This window comes from Adelges cooleyi, unplaced genomic scaffold, assembly GCF_023614345.1.
Source record: "Adelges cooleyi isolate 19-005CV unplaced genomic scaffold, UGA_ACOO_1.1 ACOO_flye_CR_arks_rails_tigmint_CR_PRNA_21, whole genome shotgun sequence".
In the NCBI taxonomy this organism is placed as follows: domain Eukaryota; kingdom Metazoa; phylum Arthropoda; class Insecta; order Hemiptera; family Adelgidae; genus Adelges; species Adelges cooleyi.
Genome location: NW_026095871.1, coordinates 2,215,096 through 2,235,468, shown reverse-complemented (window position 1 = coordinate 2,235,468; position 20,373 = coordinate 2,215,096). Strand labels below are relative to the sequence as shown.

The following is a 20,373-nucleotide window of genomic DNA, read 5'->3' as shown; positions in this document are numbered from 1 at the left end:
TTTATTTTTGTAAATTGTGTTTTGTAATTATTATTATTTTCTACGAGACGAGCAGCGAACGGTGAAATTAAACCGAAATTGTAAAAATTATTTAACGTTTATTTCTTATTATTATGTTAACTATTTAAACAAATATTTATTTAAAAAAAACGTCATATTTCTACTCCAAGCTCGTTTAATAATTTTAATCGACCATTGGCATAAACACCGTAAATTGTTTAATATTATGCACATTATGATTCCGTGACCGGATGGCAGTTTTTATTTTATGAAATTTTCCATTTTGTGACCTACTACGGCTTATGTTTAACCTCGGTCATGTTTACCGTAAATATTGTTTTTTTTTTTGTATTTTACTTTTTATTATAATAAAAATAAAACAAATGTCAAAACGTTTAAAAACCATCATAACGCCTTAAACTCTTAACCGGTCTTAAGAGTTAGTGTACGTGAATGGATTCAATGAAACGTTAAAACAATATTATATTTAAAAAAATGGTCTGATTTTTTAAATTTCAATTTCAGCGAAATATGTACTAAACTTTTACTCATTGGATTTTATTTAGGAATAAGGTCTTCAAATGTTTTTGGAGAAACTAACCATACATTTCCCTTTTATCTTCTTCTATCTGCGCTTGCCTCTCCTTTGGACACATCTACAGCTATCAACAAGTATTTTAGTCCTGAGCGAATATCTTAACAAAAGTGGTCAGACGTGATTTTTAATTTTTGTGTCTCTCAGAAAAATTAAATCACTTATAATATTTAAAAATTTTACAAATTTAATACAAGTACAATTTTTTCAAGTACTTTACTGCGTACGAGCACAAGTCATTGTTTTTTCTTTGCAAAGGGCTTACTAATAGCCCTTTATAAGTGGTTAATTGTTTTGAAGTATTTTTCACGCGAAAAAGGTCACAAATCATTAAACATTAAAAAAAATCTGCAAAAGTATTAATTTATTAGCTAAAAAAAAAAAAATAGTTTTTCTATAAGAATTGTTGTATTTCTCGAAAACTATAATTTTAGACTTGTACCCTTTCCTACTAACACTATCCAATTTACCTCAACGTTGTCTTATTATAAAATGATTTGCCTGCTAGTTATAGCTCTACAGAATACCCGAAATAACACTAGTATTACTCAGGTTAAAAAACAGCGGTTTTCTCACTTTATCGCGATATGTATAATAACAAAAAACATATAAATAAAAAAATCAGTCGCTGTTGACACGTTCTTGACCGGTGACGACGTCAAGCGCGTTAACCGAGGTATGGCTCGTCTGACGGCTGCAGAGCGGCGTCCAACTGGTGCAGGCTGCTGCGACGGCCGCCGCCGGTGTACACGTAGGTGGCTTGGTTGCGGTTTTTTAGTATGGACTTTGGCGTTCGCACGGTCGGCTGTTCCGGTTTTACGTCCAGCTGGGACGACGCCAGCGACGCGTTAGACAACCTAAGCGTGTCGCACGTCCGCTGCATCTTGGTCAGCTCCTTGCGCAAGTGCTTGTATTCCTCCAGGAACATGTCCAACTGCGCCGTGTGATAGTCGTACGTGATGGACGCGCCGTCCGACGACGACAACAACGAGTGATTGGAACCGCCTAGGCTCTGGTGATGCGGCAACCGGCGTCTGGACGACAGAGGATCCAGAATGGGCGTCTCGGCCGTCATGGACGCCAGAGCGGCCATCGCCGCCGATCTGCTGACGGGCGGCGTGGCGGGTAACCTGCGTTCCCTGGCCGGGGACGACGGAAGACTTGGTGGCGTCCAGTAGTGCGGCTGATGGTGTTGTTGGTCACGGCCGTGGTGGCCACCGCCGGCGTACCCGGTGGACAGATTCAGGAAGCTACTTGACTTTTGGTTGGTCGACAAACGTCTAAAGAAAAATAAAAAACAGTCATTAGACTTGCGTTGGACAATAGTTTTCCACCCAAAAATGGGTTTTTTGAGAGAGAGCAAACAGGAATAAACGTTAATGTGTTTTGAGACCGAAAATGCTAACCTAACCAATCTTATCGTCGATAAATAAAACCTGTTTTAGGTACTCCTAAAGTGTCTAATAGTTAATGACTAGAATTGAGAGTATTTTTTTACCAAAAAATAAAAATGTATATTATTTAGTAGTAGAATTAATTAAGATTAGATGAGTTCGAAGAAAGGAGACAAATGAAACGGGTAAGAATTGGCGTAATGTGATTTAGAGGTAGAGATAGACCGAACATGTGAAAACTGAAGACATGGATTTAGGGATTATAGTGAATAATAAACTGTTGAAAATCTGAATACATTTGAATGGGATACTGTGAAGAAGAAGAACAGAGTGTTCAGTATTAGACCCAAGTTATTTTGAATTTTAGGAACCTCAAGTCCCATATTACCTCTTTTCGTCTCTTTCAATCGCGCATAATACTTAATTAATTGGTTCTCTTTTTTAACCGATACCAATTATTATTACTTAAATTTCTATATAATTCTATTCAAAGCTTTTTCTCCGAGTACAATGAGCTCCAAAAATGTTCTGTATAAGACCTGTTCATTTTAATACGTATGAAAACAAAGTTTAATGTTTATACGGCGATAGTGGCGGCGGCTGAGCGCTTTTAATGATTATACAAAAATGTACTAAACACTGTGAATAATTCCATTTGGCGCCATTAATTGCTTTATGGCAAATATTGACTTTATCGCTGTGTCCGAAAAATATGATACACTTAAATTATATAGGCATAGTATGGTTAGCAAAATCAATAGTGACACGCCGTGTGTTAATTATCAGAGATAATATTCCGTGCGGGTTCATAACCATTATATTATTATTGTGTATTTAATAACAATTATAGATATGATATTGTGTTTTGTTAACGCGATTAAACGCCGGGCAATTTATCAGCGCGACTGAAGTGCATATCTAGATAATACGCATATGTGCCTTTGTCGGATAGTGCAAACAATATCGTTGGTAGACCACATTGTACTGTCGGCTGACAGATAGGTTAATAGTGATAAATTTCATTAAACATCATCTGTCATAGTTAAACACTAACCCCGACAATGTATAAATATTAAATAGTTGTTGATATTTTACAATAATTCAACGAGTATACATAAAGTATGTACGGGTATACCTATATAAATATAATTTTTTTAAATATTGGTTACAATGTTTTTTTCTGCTCTATACAAAGTACATCACAAACCGTTTATTTAACTACACTACTGTTATAAACGTTACTCGAATTTGTAGCTTTTAAGTTTTGTGCATAAATAATTTTAAAACAGTTTTGTTGGACAAATATAAGGCAAATATAGTATCATTGTGCTATCGTAATACAACGGTTTTGTGATTAATCAGATTTTGGCAAAAATTTGAAAATTATTGACACAAAATATGTTTTAAAATTTTTATATTATAAAACAATAAACTAGTACTTATATACAATAAACTAGTAACAATATACTTAGAAAAAATTGATTTTGTGTTTTTATTACTTGATTTCCTGTCGAAATATGATTTTCAAATACTTTTACAAAGTAAAAAAAAAAAAAATACTGTAACAATTATTGTTAAAATTTGTTGCCAGTTGTTGTTTATAGTTTGTTTAGTTATCTATATGAATTCTGTGTAACTCGAGTAGACCATATTCCCAGAACATCTGACGGTGAATTTCATAAAAACTTTATTTTGCTCATTCAGTCGGACAATGAATAATATTAAACGCGATTCTATGAAATGCATAACAAAGTGAAAATAATGTTATATTACAATTTCAGCGTTAAGCGGAACAATGCATATTGTATTCGAACAGTATATTTTTAATATTATAATTATTGTCCAGTCGAAGAAATCTTTTGATATATTTTGGTACAACGATTAAACTCGTTAAATTAAATACGATTTACTCATAAAAAAGAATTGTCACAATTTACCATTATATTCGACAATTAATGCATATAATATCATGTAAAAAACAAGTATGATAATTCCGCACCTGGGATGGTCCGATTCGACGGAAGAGTCGAATGACAGTTGACTTCGGCTGGCGTTACTGCCGCCACTGCTTCTGCTGCCATTCAGTAGTGGCGACTGGCTGTCTGAGGTAACTCGTGGAGCGTACATTGTATTCCGTCGATTGTTATAGCCAAACGTCGACCTGTAATAACGATGTACACCGTTAGCTTTATTATAACGACCGTATAACAAATTGAAAAGTTAAACGACTTTTTCACTCTGAAAAATGCTGCAAAGATAATTACTATTGTATTATATTAGAAATATTGTTCTAGCTGAAAAGAGGCGTAACTGTAAAGTTTTTGAGTATATTTTGTAAAACAAACACAAGAAAGATAACGTCTTGTAAAGGACGATATTTTCAAAAGATACAGGCTCAAGGGTTTTCGTTCGAATACTTAGCTGAACCAACGTGGGATGTATTTAAATTGTTAAAATATAAAGTGGTTTTCGTTTATAGCAAATAATTGGCCCTGAACCATTCCCTGAACATAATATTAAATAAAACTTTTTATCCGAAGTAAAACTGCCAATTAAAAAGTTAAAGCGTTTTCGTTAGATTAGTTTGGGTAAATTTCTTAAGTAACTTCTCTAAAAATTGACCAAACGAGTGAAGCGCATTTTCATAAAGTTATATTTTATTTGTTAAAAGTATTACTTATAAAGCGTAATGGGTTAAAAGTAGTTAGTTTTTGTTTTCTTTAAAAAAGTTGTTTAAACCGTTTCTTTTTTTTTGTATAATTTTATTTGGTAATACTTATTTTTCAAGCCGCCGCAAAGTTTATGCAACATTGTATACTATTATTATGGTTATGAATCACACTGTACACAGTGCTAGACTAACATAATTTTCATCTAATACCAGACATTTATTATAAACAAATTGAATATTAAATTTGTGATGATGTATTAAAAACAAGTTGTGGTATTACACCTTGTGTGCTTTGTTCGTTGCATAATAATGCAATATTGTTTCAGTGAAAGTTTTAATTAAATTTTGTGGTTTGCGCCTAAAACAGTAGTCGAATGAAATATTTAAAATTGAAAATTCTGTGACATTGTTGGAATTAATCGAAATGTAAAATGCGGTAGTTCGGAGCTTAGTAGGGTACGTTCATTAAAATGTATAAAATACGGATAACTTTATTTATTTATTAATACTGATAATATTTACGGGAATTAATAACGGTCAAATGAATATTTGTATCGTTGGGACATGCTTTAATCACTATTCCAAATAGGTACCGAATTTTTATGCTCTAAATACATCACTAAATTTAAATGGAAATTTGTACTCGCACAATAAAAATCCATCGTTATCAAAAACCAAAGTCATTTTAAAACCGATCAAGTCTTGAGAAATTTGATCCCACCGTGGGCTTTGCGTTTTAATAGTTTAATTAATAAAATGAAAATAAATATATTAATATAATTGGTTTTAATCGAAATCCACAACATATTATTTTATAACCCTATCGTTTTTGACAGACCGAATAATATATTGAGAAATCATTGATCGAACATTTGATGAATGGGTTGGACGTAAAGGTTGCGTTTTAAAATTCCCAGCGCAACCTATATATTTTAAAACTATATTTATATAATATATTCATACCGTAAAAAAAGGCTTATCCAAAGCTCACGTTTCAAAGCACTTCTTTCGAAATGTAATTAAACAAGGTTTTACTTGTACATATTGCAAAAGAGTTCGAGAAAAAAATATGCTTGCTTACACTTGAAACGTTTGATACATAGATCCTTTAAAAAGTTAAAATTAAATAATATGTTGGCAACGCGTTTGTGTTATTTTAATTATATTTAATCGTATTTTGGTCTTTGTGTTTAAGAGTGACCGACGAATTTGATATTTTAATTGGCTTCGTTCGAGTTGCTTGCTTTTTGTGTTGTATACATTTTATAAAGGCGTACCGGACAAGCAAATCAAACTAAATTTATTTCCATCAAAGCGATCACACTTGGCGTTGCCCATTTAATTGATTTAATCCTTTATCTGATAGATGGCATAATATTAACATGGATGTGTTTTAGTACTGAGGGTCTATATGGAATTAGCTTCATTCCGACAACCGCTATCCCGACAGTGAAAAGTCAAAAGAAATAGCAGATTACGGATGCTGACAAGAGACCAGGGGACAAATGTAGGGTAGGGAAGATATTGTAGCTTGAAAGGTAGGAGGGGAGTTTAAAGTAGGGGAGGATATTGCAAATAGAGAGAGGAAATAGGCGAATTGACGAGAACGATGGCAAGAATCATTGAAAATATGAGGTCGAGTTGCAAATAAACATGAACATGAGCACCTGCCAGCGGTGGGAATGGCCACACAGACATAATGACGTTATCGTTTAACGTTGTCTAGTTGACATTTGAATATACCGACTCACTGCCCAAAAGCATATCCGTGGTCCAATGTTTTTCCAGAAATCGGAGAAAATGAGTTTGTTTTCATGTAATTATAGCGGTACTCTACAGTATGAAATCCGTCCATAGTACATTATGTAATTTTTTTTCCATGTGCTGAACACGGATGGTCGTGTAAGTGTTTTTCGGAAAACCTAATCCACGTGACTCGCCTGGGTAAGGTTTGCGAGAGGCGACGACTCTTGGCCGGGAGCAACGCGGTATCCAACAGGTCGGGTACGTTCTTGGGGTTGCACAGGTCTTGTCGACCGGCCGCCGTCGTGTACAGGTTGCCAGCCGGAAGCGATTCCTTGTGTAAGACATGATGGTGCAAAGTCACCTCTCCCATGTTGCATTCCAAGTACGTTCTCTTCTTGTCGTCCTTGCCGCCAGGCTCTGCCGGCAACTTGCGCGGCCTGCTGACACAAAACATTTATTAGTAATGCACAGTAGCTGATTGCATCAAACGAATGGTCGAAGTAAGCCCTCCCTCCTTGTTTAAAAATTGTCAAGTACAGAATAAAAAGAGGAATGAACATTAATCTACTAGCTAAGTTCATGTGCTTTAATAATAAAAAAAACTCTTCGTTATAGTTTTAGTTATCGCTTAAAATGAAAAAAAAATATATATATAATATGATTATTACTCTGTTGTTACTATTGAAAATGTGTTTTTCCTATTTGGTAATTAACGGGCGGGTCATCATGCGTGCGAAATTCCTAAATTATATTTAACGAAAAAATAAGCTTGATTTTCATGATAGTTGTTACAATAATGTTCATAATAATAATAATAATACATCGTTTATAGATATTACACTAGCAAGTCGGATAATCTCTTCTGTACACAATGAATAGAACCAATAAATTGTTTTTGGTTTTTAGTACTAAGAAATTTGTATATATATATATTAGTTCATCAATAAATTTGTTCCTTTTCAAAAACGTATAACAGTAACGGTATGTTGTTTCATTTCTTTCTTTGTGGGAGTATTACTCAATGTTTATTTATTTGCCGGTTTATTTTTTGTTGTTGTTTACAATGTTTTTATATTTGTTTGATGAAAACAACAGAATGCCGACTAAGCTTTTAAAATAATTGCAGACGTTTAAATATGTTTCTGAGTGTCCCCGGACAATAGTAATTAGTATTTACATTATAGTCTTAAAAATAAAAAATAAATAACCGGTTTTAATTGGTTTCTCGTTAATGTCTTATTGAAGGAAGCGAAAACGACCGATTAACAACTGTATTATTGGTAAGTCATACGATTTGCGAGCAAACTTTTTTAAATAAATCATTCTTTCAAATTGGGATGTTTGTATTGTGTTCGGGGGCAAAAAAATAATAGCACAATGTTGGAACCGATAAATGATACACCACCATATTTTTCACATTTCTCATGGCGAATGTTGGAATGTCAGTCTTTGGCTTATTTTTATAGTCCTATAAAACTATAACAACAAAATAAAACTGTCAAATCCGTTGAACTTCTACTTGACACGGACAAAAGACAGCGACGTAACACCGCAACATCTATTATGGGCCATTATGTGAAACAATAATAATATTATTGCGTTTGTGTAGAAAACATTCCGGTCGCTTATATACCGCACGGTCGTTTGTTTGCCAAGTGTAATTTATTACATTTTTCGTTTCAGCACAACAACACAGTTGTACGGGGCGCTATCGATTAAAGTCGAAAAGTTCAACAGAAATCCAAAAGCGTATATGATGCAATCAAATAAACGATCCCGAACCGTAAATCGTCGGGTTGTGGGTGTGTGGATTGAGTTAGGCAGGAATAAAAAATTACACAACCTTCGACGGACCCGTTAGCGTGTCCGTGACAAATTGTGTATTTAAAATATCTCTACCGTAGGACGGACGATGGTTAAATTTGATCCCTTTGGCGAAGGGCCATGCCAAAGGAAATAGAGTAAAAAAAATTAAAAAAAATACCTACTCTCTTGTTGAGCTTTGCTAATCCAGTCCGTCTCCAGGCGTCGTATATTATATTTTAGTGAAACGACACGTGTATTCTGTACCAGCCGGCTAAGACCGTTGTTGCGTTAAAACGGCCTTTTTTTGTGATAGTCGTGGGCAAGTACAAAATGAAATAAAATATAATAGGGTACTGGTTTGGAGTGGTCGAACCGTTCGAGTTCCCGGTATCTCGGTTCGACCGCAGTGACCCGATTGCGTCGGTTTTTGTCGGTTTGATTTGTTTCTGACGTGGACTTCTTTGAAAAATGTCCGTCCACTCTGTTGCACATTGATCGTTAAATTCGGATGTGTGTGTGTGTGTAACCATATTGTTATGGTCGGCTAACAAATCAAAAACACGCTGCTGTACGAGTAAAAGTAAACTGTAGTTTCAATCACCGACCAACATCTATTGTCAACAGTTATATAGTATATGTTTTTTCTCGGTGTCTCGCATTAGTTATTGAAATGTAAATCAATGATACTATGACGACGTGGGTCAATGTCAGCGAGGAAGTGCATGACTGAATAACGAGCTGATTATAGCTTATTATCAGTAACCCTTTTTCAGTTATCAATGTGTTATCGATTTCCCATTCCCGTCCAAGCCCCCGTCTCTCCCGTTTTCTCACCCCGTCTTCCCCATCCGACTCTCCTTTCCATCATCCGAGAGTTGAACCGAAAAATTGCAATGTGATTATTTATGTGAAGACGTTTCTATTGCTAATTATCGGTATTATAGCTGTACGGCAATTAAGAAAAACGACTTTACGGCGGTCGTGGGCTATGCGGTTTTCGTTTTGCGTTGTGTTAAACCGACTAATAATAACAATAATTATTTTATGTTATCATTATTACCCGCATGTGTAATATGTTATGCGTTGAGCTCTCTGCCGCGCCGAATACATAATATTATCCCTCCGGACGTGCCGGTACCTATATTGCCTACACGTAACGCCGCGTTGCAAACGTTTATTACCGTGGCACGCGCTAAAGTCATTGCTTTATTATACTACCAGCTACTCACTGCGGGATTCTAGACGACCTCGACCGCGTGAAATGTTTATCTGAAAATCGCCCCACAAACCTTAGGTCGTATCCACGAAGCCCGGTTACGGCCAAAAACCCGAAGGGAGAAAACTAATATAATATTATTGGCAAAAAAAAAAAAAAAAACACATTACAATAATGTTATTGTGTTCGAATCAATGGATCAGCACGGACTGGGAACGGTCTGAAAAAAAAAATACCGTTCCCGTAGCTGAAGCCAACCAAATTATTTTCGGATGTGTTAATTCTAAAAATATACGCTATGAACGATACTCTTCCTTAGAATTTTACTGCCAAAGCAGCATGGCAAGACCAATAGACAGAGCTACAAAATTAAAATATAAAACAGTCATCTGCTTTAGGAGTGTGGTGTCGGTTGGTAACGTGATCGTTGTTCAAATCATGGAAATCATTTAAAACAAAACAAAACACTACATAAAAAATGAATGTGCTTGATGAACGCCGGTCGTCAGGGAAACCGTAGAGACACTTTGTTGATTGTAAAAATATTTCAGTTATTATTTTCAAAGCGTATTGTCCTTCTCTGTTATTATTATTATTATTATTATTATCGCCAATCGCTTCAAAAGAACTACTTTGAGAAAAAACAAAATAAACGTCTGAAAATTACTTTCGTCGAAACTCGGATTACAAAGTTTATATAATAATTTTTTTTTTTTTAAGTCATAATCGACACGAGTATAACGATCGTTTGCTCGTTAACAGGATATAGTATACACCTTCGAATTGTCACAAAAAAAAAACCAACACATTTAGACGTTATTCAATTATGGGTCGTGGCGAAAAATATAAAAACTGTATATTTACTTTATCTGTACTGCAGTGGGGACACTAGGAGTTTTCATTTGTCTGTTTTATCTTTTTGAACTGTTTGTAATAAGTTTATTTTTCAAAATTCATGTAGGTAGTACTCGACGTATCCGGTTTTTGATGGGGTATTTATTATTCAAAACTAAAAGAGTGGTGAAAAAACAATATGAAACACTTTGACGGTTTGCTGTTTCGACGTATCTCATGAAAGCTGCGAACGTTGAACCGGCGGCGATGGAGAAAAATGATAAGCTTTTGACGATTGACAGGTTAATGTTGTGTCGAGCACTCGCAAACACACTCGAACCCACGCTTGGTCTGATTGAAATCCTTTTAAGCGGTACAAACTTTAATAATATAACAATTGGTGAGGTTTGCTTCGAGGAAATGTTTATAGACAACAATACGTTGTTGTGTGTATAAAACACTACAGTGGACGTCACGGCCGAATGAATGACTGAGTTTGCTTTTGTCGTATCGGATGTGGATTCCACGACGGAAACTTTGGAATTCTCAGACGTTCTGCAGCGTTTGACGTCAGTGCAGAATAATGCAGTCGCATAAAGCAGCATTCTATAGTGATCTACACTGTAGAGACGAGATTGAAACCGTTTGCCCGAGGTGGTTTTTCATTATAGGATCCGATAACGTCTCGACCAGAGTCCGGTTAAAAAATAAAAAAATCCAGCAACTCTTTCAGAGGCAGCGAACCTATCTTGTAATTTAGTCTTCCGCTGTGTAATCGACCGGACACTCTCTTTGTTGTGGTTTTATTATCGCGGGCAAACAGTAATATGTTACATAATATTGTGTGTATAATTTGGCACGTTTCTTGTTATAATATTGTCGAGGGGAAATATTCGTTTTACTGCGATGTGTTTAACGAGATAATACAAAAATGATAAATTACACGACATGAAATAGTCGTATGTCGAAAGAGAGAAAAAAAGACAGCAAACCATGTTATTATTGTAATTGATTCGGAAGTGGTCACCAAGTTTATAATGGACTCTTGCGTTGGCTCTAGATAATTTAATATTCGTAATAATGACAGCCATTGACGATGTAGGCATCGATCATGTTAACACGGATAATATTATTATCGTACCTAACCGTAAACTATAAACATTAAAGAATTATTTTTATTTAGATTAAATAACGGCGTTTTTCTATACATTTCGGTAACGGGCTCGTCGAATTTTTTTTTTGCTCTTAGCATTCGTTATTTAAATTGTATAAATAGGGTAAGTTGCCTGACCAACATTAAGTGAGGTAACACCGAGTATAAGTAATAAAAAATATAAAGAATATAAATAATTCTGGTCAATGTAATCTGTCTAGTTTTTTCAATCACCTGACGTTGCAGGTGAGGCCTGTATTTTGGTATTACTGTGTAAACATTGACCATTCGTTTGTGACAACAGATAATTATTAAACAAATAGTGTTAAGAAAAACACAAATTTAGGACATGTGGTGTAAACGATTCGACTTTGTAAATAAAATATACCTTTAGTTCATTAACCTAACTATGTTAACATGATATTAGCTAGCAAGCTGTCACAATGTTGTATGCTGATCTTCATTATACAGTTGAAACCGAACTTACCTATGAGGCGCAACGGGTGACGGTTTTGTCACGCGGTGCGGTAAGTCTGGTTCGGGCACAGGTTGGACGATTTGTACCGTTGGCTCGTCGTCTTTAGGAATCCTGTTGGACGCCGTCACCGCCGCTGCCGTAGCAGCCACCGATTCTGTGTAATCCGGCGGGTCGGGCCTACTCTCGCAGGCCTTGTCCACTGGTTGCGGTTGGGCCACCGGCGTTTGATGGTTGTCGGCCACTTTGTGGTTCATTTCGATTTTTTCGTACCTGTCGAACGTGCCACCGCGGTCCGCAAACCTGGTCGGGTTGCCTTTAGTGCGGATGGCCAACCCGCAAAGGAATATCAGACAGAACGACAACACCAAAATGACGCCAACGATGAGCCCGGGCAGCGCGAATCGGTCAGCGGCCAACGTCAGTTCGGGTGATCGTTTCATCACCACCACGGTGATGTTTGACTTGGAGCTGCCCGACCTGTTCTCCAACAGACACGTGTAACTGCCACCGTCCTGGGCTACCACCGACACTATGGTCAGATTGGTGTATCGGCCCGACGTGACCGGCACGCTGCGGCCGTTATTGCCGATCGGCCTGTCGTTACGTGTCCACCGAGACGTCGGCAACGGCACGCCCGACATTCGACACGACACGGTAGCGTTATCACCCTCGGTCACTTGCACCACCGACATCACCGGATTGGCGTGCGGCTCGCAAGCGAAATCGTCCAGCTCCAGCTTGTCCCAGGAGATCCTCGACAGTCGCGCCGGTGATTTGCACACGGGTGGTGCGCCAAACGGCACGTTTCTCTTGACCATCCACTCACGGATTGGCCGCAACTTGCACGAACAGTTCCACGGGTTCTCGTTGAGCTGAACGCCGTGCAGCTTGGCCAACGACACCAACGTGGAAGGTTTCACGTCCCTGAGCTGGTTGTTGTCGAGTTTGAGCCACTCGAGTGAGTTTTCCAGCCCGGCGAACGCCGTCGACTCTAACAGAGCTATCCGACACTCGGACAGGTCGAGCTTGACCAGACGGGGCACGTGCCTAAACGCCGAATTAGGCACCTTCAACAACGGGTTTCCGTTAAGTCGCAGTTCTCGGAGCTCGGGTATTTCCTCAAACACGGTGGACGGCACCACCGCCAGGCTGTTGTGGCTCAAGTCCAGCTCGACGAGATTGGTGAGTTTGCGGAACGCGTACCGGTCCAACGTCCTGATGCGGCACCGGGACATGAACAGTTTCTGCAGGTTCAGTAAGTCTGCCTCGACGAACACATCCTTGCCGAGCCGGTACAGCGGATTGCCAGCCAGGTCGAGCAACTGCGTGCCGTAGTCCAGGTGCCGCGGCACCGCGGTCATGTTGGCTTCCGTGCATATGGCCGACTCCTTGCCGCTTCGCCACATGCATTCGCACGACGCCGGACAATCGGCCCACGCGCCGCACAGAACGCTCACCGACAGCACGGCCATCAGACTGCAGGCCACCGAAACCGACGACGACAGCATACCTCGGCCTGTCGATCCGCAAACCTCTTGTAGCTAACAAATGCCTCCCCGGTCATATCACCGGCCATGACCAGTACCTGAAACAAAACAATATCAAACATTATATTTTCACTTTTTTATCATAGTAGATTACATTATAGTCCAAGTTAGATTTGCTATTCTAAACTAGATTGAACTTGTCACCAGGAAGCAGTAAAAAGCCCAAAAATCTTTTTCTAAGTATTAGATACGAAGGGCACAACGCGATGTACCTTGGTGTTTATTTTGTTAGTGGATGAGCGTTTAAATGTGTTGGAAGTTTGGTGAGAACAACGGAAAAGGCACTGGCGGAACAATAGTTTAATAATAAGTAGGTCTCGAAAACAGAATACTAAGAAATTTTAGTAATGAAAAGGTTTTAGAAGGAATATTTTTAATTTATTTATTAGAAGTCTAGTTGTTTTAAAATATAAATGTTTTTACAAGTATATATATACTGCTAAATACACAAAAAACAGTTAAATTCGAGATTAAAACAGATTATTTTTTTTTCACAACTATTAATTTGTACATTGGACATTTTTATTATTAAATATAATAAAGACTTTACTAGATTTAGACTGTTGTAAAATAATGCAATTGTGATCGCTCTGTGTTATATTATGTACTAGTTAGTTAAACTTTCCTAGTGTCCTTTGAACCGCATTGATTTCGTTAACGAACGAAGCGTTGTTTGTTTATGATTAACTTGACTATAGTATTCTAACTAATCGTGACCGTTTGCACCAACTATACATAAAATCTAAGGGTAGTTTAACAATACTGAAACTTTAGGTTAAGCTTTGCTTAAAATTTAAGTATAGTTGGAGCAAACGGCCATCGGACAATTATAAATAATATATCCCAAAGATATCATTTGTCATCCGTTATATGGCGTGCCATCGACTGTCGAACCTCCGTTGTTCGAGTAATCCGTGGAATATTTACTGTGCGCGTCACCGACACATTGCGTTCCTCTATGGTTACGAAGAACATAATTATTTGTGTGTCGTTTTCAGTGAACGAATTTTATAATTCTAGTTTTTTTTTTTATTGTGCGAATAAGTTATAGTTTCGTTTTTGTTTTCGCACGCATTTTGTTCGAATAAGTGCATTGTTTTTTTGGTTTTTTGATTCACATAAGCCGTTTGTTCACTGAACGGATTCAATGGCCGACCCGCCGGTGGACGTCACAGACTTTGGACGCGAGTACGTCCGCGCCTATTACGACACGTTACTGCAGTTGGCGTCCGCGGACGTGCCGGTGGACGCGTGCCGACCGTTCTACAACCGACAGTCCAAGTTTTTGTACTTGCGACACGGACACCCGGACCTGCTGTTGGTCGGCGTGGACGCCATCGCGGATTTCCTGACCCGTTGCCGGTACGACGAGTGCGCGTTGACCGTCCTGTCCGTGGACACCATCGAGGTGCGCGCCGGGCGGCTGGCCGTGTTGTCCGTGGTCCGGACGACCAAACCGGGATGCGACGACCGCGTGTTCGTCCAGTCGACGGTGGTGAGACGTGCGGCGGCCGGCGGCCACTCCGTGGTGATCGGCACCGTTTTGAAGTTCGACGACCGCGTCGTGGACGACTACGATTACGTTTACGACGACGACAACGACTCGGCGGACCCGACGGCGGGCGGCGACGTGCCGACACTTCCGGAATGCTCGTCCGACGCCACGGCCTTTGACCAACAGCAGCTGTACATAAGCAAGTTGCCCAAGTCGGTGAAGACGGACGAGCTCGCCGAACTGTTTGGCCAATTCGGCGCGCTGTCCGACGTGCAGATCTTCAAACCCAAGACGTCGAAGAGCAAGAAGTTCAATAGCGCCACGGTGGATTTCGAAAATCCCACTTTGGCCGACGAGGTGATGACCAAGTACCGAACGATAACCTTGAAGAACGGCAAGAAAATCACGGTGGACAAGTCCGTCAAGAAAATACACACTTAAGCCATGTCCGTTTGAGTTTCCAATATTTCCGTTGCCACATATATTATTTTTTTTGCTAAACCTATTATTAATGTTTTTGATGATTTAAATAATATAATTTATGTATATTTGTCTGTTCAACTACTTTCTCGGTTTTTTTTTATACATGCTTGGGTAGAATAATTTAAGGTCACGTTGCTTAATATGAGCTACATTTTATAGAGTTATAGACAGCGAGTAAACCGAAATAGTGTTTTTACTAAGATTAAGGTATTGGTTTTTTTATTAAATACTTGGTGCACGTCGTACAAAATAATACAATTAAGAAGTAAAATTGCATACACGGAGTTTCTATTTTGTTTTTTATTAATTTGTTATAAAACATGATTTTAAATCTGTTCTCTAACAGCTATTATAGTATTATAATAATGGTAAAACTAAGATCTCGGTTTTAAAATATTTAAAATTAAATTAAAATAGAAAATAAATTAAAATTAAAAAAACTTATAATGACATTTAAAATACAAACATATTTTTAAAAAAATTATTAAATATTATATCATAGAATACTTACGAATTATACAAGAAGTTACATTTTTAGGTAGAATTTTTTAAAATGGAAGCTTCGATGTTTGTTAATCCGTTTTTACTATTATTTCATTATATTAACCGTGTAGCGGGGGTTTTCGGTCAACTATAATATCATATAAAGTGAAGGACATCGGCTAAACGTTTTCATCCGGAAATCAATGTAACGATAAACCTTTTCCAATGATACCTTTTTTCGTTCCAATTTTTTTGTTTGTTTGTTCGATAAGTCGAGTGTAGGTATATTATTGCTTTTAACTGTACAGCGGACACTGTTGGCGCGCTGAATAAACGATGTTTATCCGATATAAGTGAACGAGAAAGATTTATTTGTATAAGCAAGAATACGGACATAAATCTCATTGCCTACCGTCCGTACCAACTGCACAGCCCCCGTGCGCTCATGTATGAATGAAATGTAATGTCTTGGAGTCGAGAAGAAAGACAACGGTTTATTCAGTTGAAACTCGGTGTAAAAATAACGCGCAATTACGTTCGTTTACCGTTGCCCAAATGCGAAAAGATGCAAAAAAGTGGCAGGGCAAAAGTTCAATGACGCCATTTATAATAATAGAAAATAGGAAGCAATCTCCAGTTCCGCACCAAACAACAGCTCATGCGACAACTCTAATAAATAGACAGACCGCGTTAATTAAACCATATTATGGCGATAATTATTATTATTATTGTTATATTAATAGAGACAATGCTATGAAAACGTGACCTCGTTGTCACGCTGACACAAATGTACGTTTTACACATTGTGCAAGTTACAAAAAAAAAAAAAAAACAAGAGGCGCTCGACACTACCATTAATCTATATCTGTTTCTCCGTCTCTCTCTCGTTTTCCATTAATAAGGTACCATTAATAAAGTGATCTGTTCTGTTTGGCGGACATACAGAATAAATCAGCGGATACGGTAGTATTCCGGTAACCCGGAAACGAATCCGTTCTAAAAGTCATCAATCTTACCGCGAATCAAATCGAAAACTAAACGCATATACCTGTCAAACGTACTCTTTCGTTTGGCTTGCCGTGGAAGTTTATCATACATATATATATATATATATATATATAAATTGAAAATGCTTGTTCGGCGTGCTTCAACGTAGGTCGGTAATCGTTTACGACGGGAATAGACCTATGATAATGATTATTATTATTGTTACTATATTATTTTCCGCAAGATAGAGGTATAACGCGATAAAACAATATCGACTAAAAATCCATAAGGGATTCTCTCCGAGTGCCTTACATTTCCTAAAGTAATTCCATTATTTTTTATCCTATTCCGTTTACCTGCTTCGGTATTATTTTTAATATATCTATACAGCGTACGTTGTACATGAGTTTTTTTTCTTATCGCGTCTGTCTTGTTCTCGGCTATTTTTTAACAACTGCTGAACCAAAAAATTCCCAAAGGAAATTGTATGTTTTGAGCTACTCGTATGACGAAAGCAAAGTGGAAAAACAACAATATCATGCATCTGTAAAAAAATTTGATATTCTTAAGCCAAACCGTCGTGCTTGCCGTTTGGTTAAATTTGTAGGTGCAGAATAGAAATAGTATGTCAAAACATACTTTGTTTTTGTGTAATCAAAACCTGTTTTCTGTAGAATGAAAGATTTTCGGGTCTAATATGAAAATGTTTTATTCTAAAAAATAGACGTTTTTTTATTGTTATAATATTTTTCTTTGAATTTATTCATTCGTAATATAGTTTCTATACGTTTAAAGATGAATTCAAGTCCGTCGTACTTATTAAGTTGTTTGAAACTTTTCCCTTCTGACATAATTGATTATGATAATATAACGTCATGCTGTTTCTTTGAAATAATCTAAATTTCGCTAACATCCGATACTGAAATTAATATTGTTTTTATTAAGCCTGGACGATGCTGTGACGAGGGTTCGGATTTATGTGCAACGCCGAGGTCAAGCCCCGGGAGCATAACGATTATTAAACAGTGCAAAAAAATCGTGCGGAATCCGTTTTATATTGGAATGTTTTAGTAAACAATTCTTACTTCCCGGAATTATTGTAGTTGTATTTTGTATATTTTAAGCGAAAGACGGCGAGTCGTGTAATTTCGATGATTTTTTTTTTTTTAGTATTTTTTATAAACGACAAAAAAAATAATACCGAGCGAAAATATTCGAACATTGTAGCTTGTGAAAAAAAAAAAAAAACAGAAAATTAAGCCATCGGTGACGCCGCGCCGTCTTAGCGCTGAACTTTTAATGTTGTATTCCAATTGTAGTCCAAGATGAAAACACAGTTTAGGCGCACAGTGAATTTTCAGCTATATTGTGTCTAATGACTCGAAATGGCTGTACTATATTATATTAGGTACTATTGTTGTAGTTGTTTTTTTTGTCGTCGTGTGTACTGTAACTGATATTTGCAGTTGGTTTAACAATTATCATTTCAACCACCCTATCTGTGAACACACAAAGCGTTATCCGTGTACTTACCGGATCGGCTTGTGTATTGTTGTAACGGTCGGTTTTGTCTACTTCATTTTACGGCCACATTATTCACGATCGGCCGCTACGATTGTGGTCGTCCAAATTTATGCGTTTTCTCCAATAATTTCCGCAAAATCTCAGTCTGGAGTGGTTTTTTTTCTTATTCTTATATATATATATATATATATATATATATACAATGGAAATTAAATTCGCCGACAAAAGCGTCCAAACTTCCATTGTCTCTGTTTCGATAACGTCGACATTACTATAATATGTCTTGCAGTACGCATACACAAAAATAATAATATGATATGTAACCCTTAACCGTTTACCGTGGTCCTTCTGTGACGTCACCCATAAATCTCAGCACCACCTATCTATGCGTACTTGGTTCCATCGCGTACATCTTGACCCATTTTAATTTCGCGTACAAAATGTTGTGTTAATCGTTTTATAAACACAATGCCAACACTCGGTTGTCTCTTTCCACTCCGTCCGATCACCCGCCATTAAACCCACCATATATATTATGTTCATTTACTATTCATTCCCTCGCGAACCCTTTTGCCGACTACTTAAAATCGGGTGTACACTGCAAATCCAATAATTGACGTGATTCGTCAGTGTTGTGTACAAACTTATCGTATATGCGTTTGTTTGACCTACTTTTAAAGGCCTCGGCGGCAGCATACGGATACGGGCATTTAGTTTTCTAATCATATAATAATATATATTGTTATAAGACGTACATCTAACGTAACAGCGAGGGTCGTCGTAGAAGATTGATTACACGGAAACTATGCGCCGAGAAGACAACAGCAGCCGTTAGATAATCCGTTTTTCTCGAGAAAACCATATACTTGCACAGCCAAGCCGCCGCCGACTGGAAGTATCTCGGTTAATAATTATTACTACTCCACGTCAGTCTTTGGCAAATTCCATTCATTGTGTGCACTATACAGATTTTGTAGTAACAAAAAAATCCTAACAGGAACCTGTACTCTGACCTGACTGGATCGTTATTAAGTCTATTCGAGTAAAACATACATTACTTTCTGAGCTTCGTAAACAAAGTCAATATATTTTTTAATTAGTCACCGAATTTTTTATTAAATATAATTTATTAACTTATGAACTCCTATATAAAAACAACCAGCCATCTGTAACGGTATGTATAATATTCACGATCGAACGAATATAGTCTCGATAATAGTGATATTATTTATTGTTAAAAGACGAGTTGAGATTTGTCAAACACTGTCCAAAGGTGAACAATGTTTTTTGTTGGACGTTTTGTGTAGTATCCGAGAGGCTTTCTCGCAATTATTGTAGAGTGCGATTTCCTCCATTTTAAAGCCTAATTGATGAGAGACAACTATGGCCAATGTAAATAAAATATTCCACCGACCAAATTTGTTCAGGGTAAAACAAACCTTAATTATTGTCAAAACCCACCCAATTTCGTTTTTCGCTTAGGCCATCAGCTCTCGTCTCTCGTTGACATATCTTTCCCTCGCCCTAACCTCTGTATGTCAACTAATTTATTTAACGCGTGCCGGCTTTCGTTTTGAATCTACATGTTATTATTATTATAATAGATGGATTAAATAATTATTATTTCAAACCGTTTTTCCTGGTATAGCATTATATAATACATAAATTATTCCGTATTATTTACACTCCGGGTCTTTTCCAGAATAATAAATGGTTTTACTTCGTCGAAGCTTTATATACGAACAGATTAATATTATTGCATAGACAAACATATTCATCGTGGACTGTTTGCGTCAATATAAACGGATATTTGTATTGGTTCTTTTGCAGTTATCGTAATAATAGGACTATATTATGGTACTTCAGAATTCAAAGAAAGTATAGTTACTATCATATTTCTGCGTAGATTTTATTAGTATACCGAAGTTTACCGGTTTCCTTTTCTTACTAAATTTAATTTG

At 37.2% G+C, this 20,373-nt stretch overlaps 1 protein-coding gene across 5 annotated transcripts in view; it reads right to left on the bottom strand.

The window, feature by feature from the left end:
• Positions 1-328: 328 nt before the first annotated feature.
• The window catches only part of LOC126834411 (uncharacterized), a 133,873-nt gene continuing 113,828 nt past the window's right edge, over positions 329-20,373 (bottom strand). For 3 of the 5 annotated variants that reach the window (XM_050566304.1, XM_050566305.1, XM_050566306.1), the window contains 4 exons: positions 11,903-13,478; positions 6,601-6,846; positions 3,989-4,150; positions 329-1,875 (listed from right to left, as the gene is read on the bottom strand). In XM_050566304.1, coding sequence (XP_050422261.1) covers positions 1,263-1,875; positions 3,989-4,150; positions 6,601-6,846; positions 11,903-13,401 — 2,520 coding nt within the window. In that variant the 5' untranslated portion in view covers positions 13,402-13,478 and the 3' untranslated portion in view covers positions 329-1,262. The remainder of the gene's footprint in view (positions 1,876-3,988; positions 4,151-6,600; positions 6,847-11,902; positions 13,479-20,373) is intronic. The other 2 variants (XM_050566307.1, XM_050566308.1) reach the window with 2 other exon arrangements.